Below are 14,160 nucleotides of genomic sequence, written 5' to 3'. Positions count from 1 at the left end.
GTATGGGCTAAATGAGAGATGGGTATTAAGGAGGGCACTTGTTGTGATGAGTACTGGGTGCTTTATGTAAATGGTGAATCACTGAATTCTACTCCTGAAACCAACATTGCATTGATGTTAACTAAAATTAAAATTAAAGAAAAAAAAGATAAAATGTGGTTCCTAGTACTAGAAAAAATAACAGGAATTTCCACGTTAAGACAAGATGGGGTAGACACATCTCTTCCTAATCCTCTCACTAAATACAACTAAAAATGCTGGACATTATATATAAAATAAACATAAGATTTTAAAAGGTGGAGAGAAAAAGTGGCTGGCCAGGGACCTCAGGATTCAACAAACAACACAGAGGTAAGTTACCTGAGTTGTTGTTTTGGTGTTTTGGTGGGTGGTGCTGGTTTATTTCATATATCCCAGACAGGATGCTGGAGAAGTCAGCAAGCCAGAAATGTCAATCAATGGGCAAGATTCAAAAGAAAAGATTCAACAAAAGCCTGCTCTGTCTAGCCAAAGTTCCAGAAGAGGGACAGCCTAGCAAAGCACAGAACTTCTAGACAACAGCTGCTCTATTCCAGACAAACATCACAGGAAAGACTGCAGCCCCACTTTCATCAGCAAAGGCCAAGTGGGGAGCCTGGACTCTGACCTAATCTATGTGGAATGTGGTGCTCATCCCTTCTGGCTGACGTGGGATAAGAGAAGACTAAGTGGTACTCTGCCTGGTGGTAATGACCTCCCCACTTCATGTTGATGAAGGCCACGTGGGGAGCAGTAATAAGGCATCCCTTTCCCTCTTGGACAAGGTGGGATCAGAAGAACACAGACTCCCTGCCAGTCCACCAGCAATGAGGAGCTCCTCTTCGCCCAGTGTGTGAATAGAGATAGGGGAATCCTGGGCTTCCAGCCCTACCTGGCAGTAAGCAAGCAATGCATTATTCCCTTTCCTTCAGCGGTGCACTGTCAGAGGAGGTGCCTAAAAAAGACTTAAATAAGATCCAGAATTTAATAATCTATACCCCAAATGCCTGGGATTTAATCTAAAATCACTTCTTACAAAAGAAATCTCCTATAACCAGTAAAGAAATAGAATTAGTAATCAAAAATCTCCCAAAAAAACCAAGAGTCCAGGGCTGGGTAACTTTCCAAGGGAATTCTACCAAACATTTAAAGAAGAGTTAACACCTATTCTTTTGAAGCTGTTCCAAAATTAGAAAAGGAAGGAAAGCTTCCAAACTCATTCTAGGAAGTCAGTATTACCTTGATTTCAAAACCAGACCAAGACCCCACGAAAAAAGGAGAACTCCAGACCAATTTCCCTGACGAACACCGATGTGAAATTACTCAACAGGAAACCGACCAACCAGATACAATACATTAAAAGAATTGTTCACCACGACCAAGTGGGATATATACGCAGGATGCAGGGCTGGTTCAATATCTGCAAAACAATCAATGTGATATATCACATTAATAAAAGAAAGGACAAGAACCACATGATCCTCTCGATAGATGCAGAGAAAGCATTTGACAAAATACAGCATCATTTCTTGATAAAAACCCTCAATAATGTAAGGATAAGAGGATCATACCTGAAGATCATAAAAAGCCATATTTGATATCATCCTTAATGGGGAAAAACTGAGAGCTTACCCCTAAGGTCAGGAACATGACAGGGATGTCTACTCTCGCCACTGTTACTCAATATAGTATCAGCAATCAGACAACACAAAGGAGTAAAAGGCATCCAAATTGACAAGGAGGAAGTCAAACTTTTTACTCTTTGCAGATGACATGATACTCTATATGGAAAACACAAAAGATTCCACCAAAAAACTTCTAGAACTGATCCATGAATTCAGCAAAGTTGCAGGATATAAAATCAACGCACAGAAATCAGTTGCATTCCTATACACCAACAATGAAGCAACAGAAAGAGAAATCAAGGAATCGATCCCATTTACAGTTGGACCAAAAACCATAAAATACCTAGGAATAAATCTAACCAAAGAGGTGAAAAATCTATACACTGAAAACTATAGGAAGCTTATGAAAGAAATTGAAGACACAAAAAAATGGAAAAATATTCCTTGCTCCTGGATTGCAAGAACACATATTATTAAAATGTCAATACTACCCAAAGCAATCTACATATTCAATACAATGCTTATCAAAATAACACCAGCATTCTTCATAGAGTTAGAATAAACAATCCTAAAATTTGTATGGAATGATAAAAGACCCCAAATCGCCAAAGATATCCTGAAAAAGAAAACCAAATCTGGAGGCATCACAATTCTGGACTTCAAGCTGTATTACAAAGCTGTAATCATCAAGACAGTATGGAAATCGCACAAAACCAGACACACTCAGATCAATGGAACAGATTAGAGAACCCAGAAATGGACTCACAAACATATGGCCATTTAATCATTGACAAAGCAGGAAAGAAAATCCAACGGAATAAAGACAGTCTCTTCAGCAATCGTGCTGGGAAAACTGGACAGCAACATGCAGAAAAATGAACCTGGATCATTTACTTATACCATACACAAAAATAAACTCAAATGGATGAAAGTCCTAAGTATAAGACAGGAGGCCATCAAAATCCTCGAGAAGAAAGCAGGGAAACACCTCCTTGACCTCGGCTGCAGCAACTTCTTACTCAACACATATCCAGAGGCAAGGGAAATAAAAGAAAAAATGAACTGTTGGGACCTCATCAAGATAAAAAGCGTCTGCACAGCAAAAGAAACAATCAGCAAAACTAAAAGGCAACCAACAGAATGGGAGAAGATATTTGCAAACGACATATCAGATAATGGGTTAGCATCCAAAATCTATAAAGAATTTATCAAACTCAACACCCAAAAAACAAACAATCCAGTGAAGAAATGGGCAAAAGACATGAATAGACATTTCTCCAAAGAAGACATCCAGATGGCCAACTGACACATGAAAAAAGGCTCAACACCACTCATCATCAGGGAAATACAAATTAAAACCACAATGAGATACCACCTGACACCTGTCAGAATGGCTAACATTAACAACTCAGGCCACAGCAGATGTTGGCAAAGATGCAGAGAAAGAGGATCTCTTTTGCACTGCTGGTAGGAATGCAAACTGGTGAGCCACTCTGGAAGCAGTATGGAGGTTCCTCAAAAAATTAAAAATAGAACTACTGTGTTACTCAGCAATTATACTACTAGGTATTTATCCAAGGGATACAGGTATGCTGTTTCAAAGGGGCACATGCACCCTAATGTTTATAGCAGCACTAACAACAATAGCCAAAGTATGGAAAAAGCCCAAATGTCCGATGGATGAATGGACATATATACCAATGGAGTATATATACACAATGGAGTATATATACACAATGGAGTATATATATATATATATATATATATATATATATATATATATACACAATGGAGTATTACTCAGCAATCAAAAAGAATGAAATTTTGCCATTTGCAACTATATGAATGGAACTAGAGGGTATTATACTAAGTGAAATTAGTCAGCCAGAGAAAGACAAATATCATATGACTTCACTCATATGAGGAACTTAAGACACAAAACAGATGAGCAAAAGGGAAGGGAAACAAAAATAATATAAAAACAAGGAGGGGAAGAAAACATAAGAGACAAATACCGAGAACAAACTGAGCATTGCTGGAGGGGTTGTGGCTGGGGGGATGGACTAAATGGGTAAGGGGCTTTAGGGAGGACACTTGTTGGGATGAGCACTGGGTGTTATACACAGGGGATGAATCACTGCAATTGACAACTGAAATCATTATAGCACTAGAGGCTAACTTGGATGTAAATTTTAAAAAAATGGAAAAAGAAAAAAGTCTCAACATGATGAGAAAATACAACTAACAGACACTAAGAATGAGATAAGAAGGTAGAATAATATGAAAGCAATTTTTTTTTAATTTTTTTAACGTTTTTATTTCTTTTTGAGACAGAGAGAGACAGAGCATGAGCGGGGGAGGGGCAGAGAGAGAGGGAGACACAGAACCCAAAGCGGGCTCCAGGCTCCGAGCTTTAGGCACGGAGCCCGACGCGGGGCTCGAACTACCTGAGCCGATGTCGGACGCTCAACCGACTGAGCCACCCAGGCGCCCCAATATGAAAGCAATTTTAATGAATCTATTATAAAAGTGCTTCAACCATCAATTACAAACACACTTGAAACAAATGATAAAAATAGAAAGTTTTGATAAAAAAACAGAAAGTCTCAGAAAAGAAACAAAGATACAAAGAAGAACCATGTTGAAATTTTAGAATGGAAAAAACATAATGGCCAAAAACCCCAAACGACTCAATGAAAGGAATGAATAGCAGAATGGAGAGGACAGAAGAAAAATCTGTGAACTTGAAGGGAAAAACTATGGAAATTAGCCTATCTGAACAAGAGAGGGTAAAATAGGCTGGCACGGGGTAATTGAACAGAGACTCACGGGCTTATGGGACTAGAACAAAAGATCTATCATTCATGTCATCAGAGTCCTAAGGGAAAAGAAGAAGAGAGTGGGACTGAAAGTGTATTTGAAGAAATAATGGCTTACAATTTCCCAAATTTAAAAAAATTTAAATCTATTTTTTCAAAGAGGTCAATGGACCTCAAATGTGGAAAATCCCTAAGAAATAGACATCAAAGTATATCATAACTCATAGTGTAAAACGTAAAGTAAAATTCTTGAAATAAACAAAAGACAAATGACACCTTATGTATACAATAGAAACAATTCAAATGACAGTAATTTCTTATCAGAAGGAAGTGGCACTTTTTCAAATGCTGAAAAGTGAAAAAATACAATACTATATTGAATACTGAAAAAATATAATACTAGATTTTTTGCATTTATGTAATTTTTTTCAAATTCTATTTTACTTCCATCATTTTATTTTAGTCTACTACAGTGTATTCACTTTTTCAAATTTTCAAATGATTTCTTTTTTCCTTTTTTTAATCCTTTTTCTTTTTTGTTTCTTTCCCTTTTTCTTAAATACAGAAAAAGAAAAATTTATCTTTATTTTTAATTTTTATTAAAAATATTTTTCTTTAATTTTTTTCTGCTATATTCTTTACTTTTGTATATATTTATTCAAATTCTATTTTACCCCATAATCTCATTTTAGTCTACTTCAGTGTATTCATTTTTGCAAATTCTCACACAATTTCCTTTTTTTCTCACCCACACCCCCCTCTTTTTTTCCCCCTCTAATCTGTCACACCACTTTCAACACCAAGACCAAAACACACCTAGGATCTAGCATCATCTATTCATTCGATTTTATGTGTGTGTTTTTAATTCTTAATTTTAATATTTTTTTAATTTTAATTTTAATTTCAATTTTTATACCTCATTAATTCCTTTCCTCCCTTCAAAATGACAAAAGGAAGGAATTCACCCCAAAGGAAAGACCACGAAGAAATGACAGCCAGGGATTTAACCAACACAGATACAAGTAAGATGTCTGAACCGGAATTTAGAATCACGATAATACGAATACTAGCTGGAGTCAAAAATAGAAGTAAAAAATAGCCAGAATGATTTTAAAAATGCTATAACTGAGCTGCAATCATGGATGGATGCAGCGGCAGCAAGGATGGATGAGGCAGAACAGAGAATCAGCGATATAGAGGACAAACTTATAGAGAATAATGAAGTAGACAAAAAGAGGGAGATAAAGGCAAAAGAGCACGATTTAAGAATTAGAGAAATCAGTGACTCAATAAAAAGGAACAACATCAGAATCATAGGGGTCCCAGAGGAGGGAGAGAGAGAGAAATAGGGGTAGAAGGGTTATGTGAGCAAATCATAGTGGAAAACTTTCCTAACCCGGGGAAAGACACAGACATCAAAATCCAGGAAGCACAGAGTACCCCCATTAGATTCAACAAAAACCGACCATCAACAAGGCATATCATAGTCAAATTCACAAAATACTCAGGCAAGCATAGACTCATGAAAGCAGCAAGGGGAAAAAAGTCCCTAACCTACAAGGGAAGGCAGATCAGGTTTGCAGCAGACCTATCTACAGAAACTTGGCAGGCCAGAAAGGAGTGGTGGGATATATTCAGTGTGCTGAATCAGAAAAATATGCAGCCAAGAATGCTTTATCCAGCAAGGCTGTCATTAAAAATAGAAGGAGAGAGAAAAAGTTTCCCAGACAAACAAAAATTAAAGGAGTTTGTGACCACTAAAGCAGCCCTGCAAAAAATTTTAAGGGGAATTTCTGAGGGTAGAAAAGATGAAAATATATATACACACACGTGTATATACACATGTGTATGTGTGTGTATGTGTGTATATATATGTGTATATATGTGTGTGTATATATATATATATATATATATATATATATATATACACACACACACACACACATACACACACATATATATATATAAATACCAAAAGTAACAAAAGATTAGAAAGCACCAGAGACCACCAGAAACTCCAACTCTACAAGCATCATAATCCAATAAATTCATATCTTTTAGTACTCACTCTAAATGTCATTGGACTCAATGCTCCAATCAAAAGACATAGGGTAACAGAATGGATAAGAAAACAAGATCCATCTATATGTTGTTTACAAGAGTACCACTTTAGACCTAAAGACACCTTCAGATTGAAAAAAAGGGGATGGAGAACCATCTATCATGCTAATGGTCAACAAAAGAAAGCCAGAGTAGCCATACTTATATCAGACAATCTAGACTTTAAAATAAAGACTGTATCAAGAGATGCAGAAGGGCATTATATCATAATCAAGGGGTCTATAGACCAAGAAGACCTAACAACTGTAAACATTTATGTGCCAAATGTGGAAGCACCCAAATATATAAATCAATTAATCACAAACATAAAGAAACTCATTGACAGTAATACCATAACAGTAGGAGACTTCAACACCCACTTACCACAATAGACAGATCATCTAATCAAAAAATCAACAAGGAAACAATGGCTTTGAATGACACACTGGACCAGATGGACATAACAGATATATTCAGGACATTTAAGCCTAATATACATTCTTCTCTAGTGCACATGGAACGTTCTCCAGAATAGACCATATACTGGGACATAAATCAGTCCTTAGTAAGTACAAAAAGATCGAGATCATACTGTGCATGTTTTCAGACCACAACACTATGAAATTCGAAATCAACCACAAGAAACAATTTGGAAAGGTAACAAATACTTGGAGACTGAAGAACATCCTACTAAAGAATGAATGGGCTAACCAAGCAGTTAAAGAGGAAATTAAAAAGTATACGGAAGTCAATGAAAATGATAACACCACAACCCCAAGCCTCTGGGACGCACCAAAGGCGGTCATAAGAGGAAAGTATATAGCAATCCAGGCCTTCCTAAAGAAGGAAGAAAGATCTCCAAAACACAACCTAACCTTATGCCTTAAGGAGCTGGAAAGAGAACAGCAAATAAAATCCAAAACCAGAAGAAGACAGGAAATAATAAAGATTAGAGCAGAAATTAATGCTATTGAAACCAAAAAACAGTAGAACAGATCAATGAAACCAGAGCTGTTTCTTTGAAAGAATTAACAAAATTGACAAACCAAGAGCCAGTTTAATCAAGAAGATAAAGGAAAGGACCCAAATAAATAAAATCAAGAATGAAAGAGGAGAGATCACAACTAACACACCAGAAATAAAAACAATAAGATATTATGAAAAATTATATGCCAATAAAATGGGTAATCTGGAAGAAATGGACAAATTCTTAGAAACATATACACTACCAAAACTGAAACAGGAAGAAATAGAGAATTTGAACGGACCCATAACCAGTAAGGAAATCGAATTAGTAATCAAAAATCTGCCAAAGAACAAGAGTCCAGGGACAGATGGCTTTCCAGGGGAATTCTAGCAAACATTTAAGGAAGAGTTAACACCTATTCTCTTGAAACTGTTTCAAAAAATAGAAATGGAAGGAAAACTTCCAAACTCTTTCTGTGAATTCACCATTACCTTGATTCCAAAAAGAGACAAGAGACCACACTAAAAAGGAGAACTATAGACCAATTTCCCTAATGAACACGGATGCAAAAATCCTCAAAAAGATATTAGCTAACTGGCTCCGAGAATACATTAAAAAAAATATTCACCACGACCAAGCGGGATTTATACCTGGAATGCAGGGCTGGTTCAATATCCGCAAAACAATTAATGTGATTCATCACATCAATAAAAGAAAGGACAAGAACCATATGATCCTCTCAATAGATGCAGAGAAAGCATTTGACAAAACACAGCATCCTTTCTTGATAAAAACCCTCAAGAAAGTAGGGATAGAAGCATACCTCGAGATCACAAAAGCCATATATGAACGACTCAACGCTACTATTATCCTCAATGGGGAACTAGTGAGAGCTTTCCCCCTAAGGTCAGGAACACGACAGGGATATCCACTCTCGCCACTGTTATTCAACATAGTATTGGAAGTCTTAGCCTCAGCAATCAGACAATGCAAAGAAATAAAAGGCATCCAAATCAGCAAGGAGGAGGTCAAATTTTCACTCTTTGCAGGTGACATGATACTCTATATGGAAAACCCATAAGATTCCGCCAAAAATCTGCTAGAACTGATGCATGAATTCAGCAAAGTTGCAGGATATAAAATCAATGCAGAGAATTCGGTTGCATTCCTATACACCAAAAATGAAGCGACAGAAAGAGAAAACAAGGAATCTATCCCATTTACAGTTGCACCAAAAAGCATAAAATACCTAGGAATAAATCTAACCAAAGAGGTGAAAAATCTATACACTGAAAACTATAGGAAGCTTATGAAAGAAATTGAAGACACAAAGAAATGGAAAAAGATTCCCTGCTCCTGGATAGGAAGAACAAATATTGTTAAAATGTCGATACTACCCAAAGCAATCTACATATTTTTTTCAATATATGAAATTTATTGTCAAATTGATTTCCATACAACACCCAGTGCTCATCCCAAAAGGTGCCCTCCTCAATACCCATCACCCACCCTCCCCTCCCTCCCACCCCCCATCAACCCTCAGTTTGTTCTCAGTTTTTAAGAGTCTCTTATGTTTTGGCTCTCTCCCACTCTAACCTCTTTTTTTTTTCTTCCCCTCCCCCATGGGTTTCTTTTAAGTTTCTCAGGATCCACATAAGAGTGAAAACATATGGTATCTGTCTTTCTCTGTATGGCTTACTTCACTTAGCATCACACTCTCCAGTTCCATCCACGTTGCTACAAAGGGCCATATTTCATTCTTTCTCATTGCCATGTAGTACTCCATTGTGTATATAAACCACGATTTCTTTATCCATTCATCAGTTGATGGACATTTAGGCTCTTTCCATAATTTGGCTATTGTTGAGAGTGCTGCTATAAACATTGGGGTACAAGTGCCCCTATGCATCAGTACTCCTGTATCCCTTGGGTAAACTCCTAGCAGTGCTATTGCTGTGTCATAGAGTAGGTCTATTTTCAATCTCCTGAGGAAACTCCACACTGCTTTCCAGAGTGGCTGCACCAATTTGCATTCCCACCAACAGTGCAAGAGTGTTCCCATTTCTCCACATCCTCTCCAGCATCTATAGTCTCCTGATTTGTTCATTTTGGCCACTCTGACTGGCGTGAGGTGATATCTGAATGTGGTTTTGATTTGTATTTCCCTGATGAGGAGCGACGTTGAGCAACTTTTTATGTGCCTGTTGGCCATCCAGATGTATTCTTTAGAGAAGTGTCTATTCATATTTTCTGCCCATTTCTTCACTGGGTTATTTGTCTTTCAGGTGTGGAGTTTGGTGAGCTCTTTATAGATTTTGGATACTAGCCCTTTGTCTGATATGTCATTTGCAAATATCTTTTCCCATTCCGTTGGTTGCCTTTTAGTTTTGTTTATTGTTTCCTTTGCTGTTCAGAAGCTTTTTATCTTCATGAGGTCCCATAGTTCATTTTTGCTTTTAATTCCCTTGCCTTTGGGGATGTGTCAAGTAAGAGATTGCTACGGCTGAGGTCAGAGAGGTCTTTTCCTGCTTTCTCCTCTAGGGTTTTGATGGTTTCCTGTCTCACATTCAGGTCCTTTATCCATTTTGAGTTTATTTTTGTGAATGGTGTGAGAAAGTGGTCTAGTTTCATTCTTCTGCATATTGCTGTCCAGTTCTCCCAGCACCATTTGTTAAAGAGACTCTTGTTTCCATTGGATGTTCTTTCCTGCTTTGTCAAAGATTAGTTGGCCATAAGTTTGTGGGTCTAGTTCTGGGGTTTCTATTCTATTCCATTGGTCTATGTGTCTGTTTTTGTGTCAATACCATGCTGTCTTGATGATTACAGCTTTGTAGTAGAGGCTAAAGTCTGGGATTGTGATGCCTCCTGCTGTGGTCTTCTTCTTCAAAATTACTTTGGTTATTCGGGGCCTTTTGTGGTTCCTTATGAATTTTAGGATTGCTTGTTCTAGCTTTGAGCAGAATGCTGGCGCAATTTTGATTGGGATTGCATTGAATGTGTAGATAGCTTTGGGTAGTATTGACATTTTGACAGTATTTATTCTTCCAATCCATGAGCACGGAATGTTTTTCCATTTCTTTATATCTTCTTCAATTTCCTTCATAAGCTTTCTATAGTTTTCAGCATACAGATCTTTTACATCTTTGGTTAGATTTGTCCCTAGGTATTTTATGCTTCTTGGTGCAATTGTGAATCGGATCAGTTTCTTTGTCTTTCTGTTGCTTCATTGTTAGTGTATAAGAATGTAACTGATTTCTGTACATTGATTTTGTATCCTGCAACTTTGCAGGATCAGTTCTAAATTCATGTATCAGTTCTAGCAGACTTCTGGTGGAGTCTATTGGATCTTTCACGTATAATATCATGTCATCTGCAAAAAGTGAAAGCTTAACTTCATCTTTGCCAATTTTGGATGCCTTTGATTTCCTTTTGTTGTCTGATTGCTGATGCTAGCACTTCCAACACTATGTTAAACAACAGCAGTGAGAGTAGACATGCCTGTCGTGTTTCTGATCTCAGGAAAAAAGCTCTCAGTTTTTCCCCATCGAGGATGATGTTAGCTGTGGGCTTTTCATAAATGGCTTTTATGATGTTTAAGTATGTTCCTTCTATCCAGACTTTCTCAAGTGTTTTTATTAAGAAAGTTGCTGAATTTTGTCAAATGCCTTTTCTGCATCGATTGACAGGATCATATGGTTCTTATCTTTTCTTTTATTAATGTGATGTATCACGTTGATTGATTTGTGAATGTTGAACCAGCCCTGCATCCCAGGGATGAATCCCACTTGATCATGGTGAATAATTCTTTTTATATGCTGTTGAATTCAATTTGCTAGTATCTTATTGAGAATTTTTGCATACATATTCATCAGCGATATTGGCCTGTAGTTCTCTTTTTTACTGGGTCTCTGTCTGGTTTAGGAATCAAAGTAATACTGGCTTCATGAAATGAGTCTGGAAGTTTTCCTTCCCTTTCTATTTCTTGGAATAGCTTGAGAAGGATAAGTATTATCTCTGCTTTAAACATCTGGTAGAACTCCATCTGGGAAGCCATCTGGTCCTGGACTCTTATTTGTTGGGAGATATTTGATAACCGTTTCAATTTCTTCGCTGTTTATGGGTCTGTTCAAGCTTTCTATTTCCTCCTGATTGAGTTTTGGAAGAGTGTGGGTGTTTAGGAATTTGTCCATTTCTTCCAGGTTGTCCAATTTGTTGGCATATAATTTTTCATAGTATTCCGATAATTGCTTGTATTTCTGAGGGACTGGTTGTAATAATTCCATTTTCATTCATGATTTTATCTATTTGGGTCATCTCCCTTTTCTTTTTGAGAAGTCTGGCTAGAGTTTTATCAATTTTGTTTATTTTTTCCAAAAACCAACTCTTGGTTTCGTTGATCTGCTCTACAGTTTTTTTAGATTCTATATTGTTTATTTCTGCCCTGATCTTTATTATTTCTCTTCTTCTTCTGGGTTTGGGGTGTCTTTGCTGCTCTGCTTCTTTTTCCTTTAGGTGTGCTGTTAGATTTTGTATTTGGGATTTTTCTTGTTTCTTGAGATAGGCCTGGATTGCAATGTATTTTCCTTTCAGGATTGCCTTCACTGCATCCCAAAGCATTTGGATTGTTGTATTTTCATTTTCGTTTCTGCCCATATATTTTTTAATTTCATCTCTAATTGCCTGGTTGACCCATTCATTCTTTAGTAGGGTGTTCTTTAACCTTCATGCTTTTGGAGGTTTTCCAGACTTTTTCCTGTGGTTGATTTCAAGCTTCATAGCATTGTGGTCTGAAAGTATGCATGGTATGATCTCAATTCTTGTATACTTATGAAGGGCTGTTTTGGGACCCAGTATGTGGTCTTGGAGAATGTTCCATGTGCACTCAAGAAGAAAGTATATTGTTGCTTTGGGATGCAGAGTTCTAAATATATCTGTCAAGTCCATCTGATCCAATGTATCATTCAGGGCCCTTGTTTCTTTATTGACCATGTGTGTAGATGATCTATCCATTTCTGTAAGTGGAGTGTTAAAGTCCCCTGCAATTACCACATTCTTATCAATAAGGTTGCTTATGTTTGTTAGTAATTTTTTTATATATTTGGGGGCTCCGGTGTTCAGTGCATAGACATTTATAATCGTTAGCTCTTCCTGATGGATGGACCCTATAATTATTATAAAATGCCCTTCTTCATGTCTTGTTACAGCCTTTAATTTAAAGTCTAGTTTGTCTGATATAAGTATGGGTACTCCAGCTTTCTTTTGACTTCCAGTAGCCTGATAAATAGTTCTCCATCCCCTCAGCAATCTACATATTCGATGCAATGCCGATCAAAATAACACCAGCTTTCTTAACAGAGCTAAAATAAATAATCCTAAAATTTGTATGGAACCAGAAAAGACCGTGAATAGTCAAAGCAATCTTGAAAACGAAAACCAAAGCAGGCGGCATCACAATCCCAGACTTCAAGCTATACTACAAAGCTGTAATCATCAAGACAGTATGGTACTGGTACAAGAACAGACCCTCGGATCAATGGAACAGAATAGAGAACCCAGAAATGGACCCACAAATATATGGCCAACTAATCTTTGACAAAGCAGGAAAGAATATCCAATGGAATAAAGACAATCTTTTCAGCAAGTGGTGCTGGGAAAATTGGACAGCGACATGCAGAAAAACGAACCTGGACCACTTTCTTACACCACACAAAAAATAAACTCAAAATGGATGAAAGACCTCAATGTAAGACAGGAATCCACTAAAATCCTCGAGGAGAAAGCAGGCAAAAACCTCTTTCATCTTGCCCGCAGCAACTTCTTACTCAACACGTCTCCAGAGGCAAGGGAAACAAAAGCAAAAATGAACTACTGGGACCTCATCAAAATAAAAAGCTTGTGCACAGCGAAGGAAACAATCAGCAAAACTAAAAGGCAACCGACAGAATTGGAGAAGTATTTGCAAATGACATATCAGATAAAGGGTTACTATCCAAAATCTACAAAGAACTTATCAAACTCAACACCCAAAAAACAAATAATCCAGTGAAGAAATGGGCAAAAGACATGAATAGACACTTCTCCACAGAAGACATCTGATGGCCAACTAACACAAGAAAAAAGTCTCAACACCACTCATCATTAGGGAAATCCAAATCAAAACCACAATGAGATACCACCTGACACCTGTCAGAATGGCTAACATTAACAACTCAGGCCACAACAGATGTTGGCAAGGATGTGGAGAAAGTGGGTCTCTTTTGCATTGTTGGTGGCAATGCAAGCTTGTGCAGCCACTCTAGGAACCAGTATGGAGGTTCCTCAAAAAACTAAAAATAGAACTATGCTAAGACCCAGCAATTGCACTACTAGGCATTTATCCAAGGGATATAGGTGTGCTGTTTCGAAGGGACACATGCACCCCATGTTTATAGCAGCACTATCATCAATAGCCAAAGTATAGAAAGAGCCCAAATGTCCATCGATGGATGAATGGATAAAGAAAATGTGCCATATATATACAATGGAATATTATTCAGCAATCACAAAGAATGAAATCTTGCCATTCCAACTACATGGATAGAACTGGAGGGTATTATTCTAAGTGAAATTAATCAGAGAAAGACAAAAATCA

General features: G+C 37.2%; 1 protein-coding gene across 13 annotated transcripts in view; it reads right to left on the bottom strand.

The window, feature by feature from the left end:
* The window catches only part of LOC123606126 (solute carrier family 41 member 3-like), a 222,963-nt gene that overhangs the window by 120,831 nt on the left and 87,972 nt on the right, over positions 1-14,160 (bottom strand). The window contains exon 10 of one of the 13 annotated variants that reach the window (XM_045494089.1): positions 1,248-1,438. The exons of the other annotated variants lie outside the window; for them this stretch is intronic. Within the exon in view, the coding sequence (XP_045350045.1) occupies positions 1,338-1,438 (101 nt within the window). The 3' untranslated portion in view covers positions 1,248-1,337. Of the gene's footprint in view, positions 1-1,247; positions 1,439-14,160 lie in introns of those variants that run through there. 13 annotated transcript variants of the gene reach the window in all.

The sequence above is a fragment of the Leopardus geoffroyi genome, chromosome A2, assembly GCF_018350155.1.
Source record: "Leopardus geoffroyi isolate Oge1 chromosome A2, O.geoffroyi_Oge1_pat1.0, whole genome shotgun sequence".
In the NCBI taxonomy this organism is placed as follows: domain Eukaryota; kingdom Metazoa; phylum Chordata; class Mammalia; order Carnivora; family Felidae; genus Leopardus; species Leopardus geoffroyi.
Note: the sequence above shows the minus strand (reverse complement) of the source record. Positions and strands in the feature narration are given on the sequence as shown.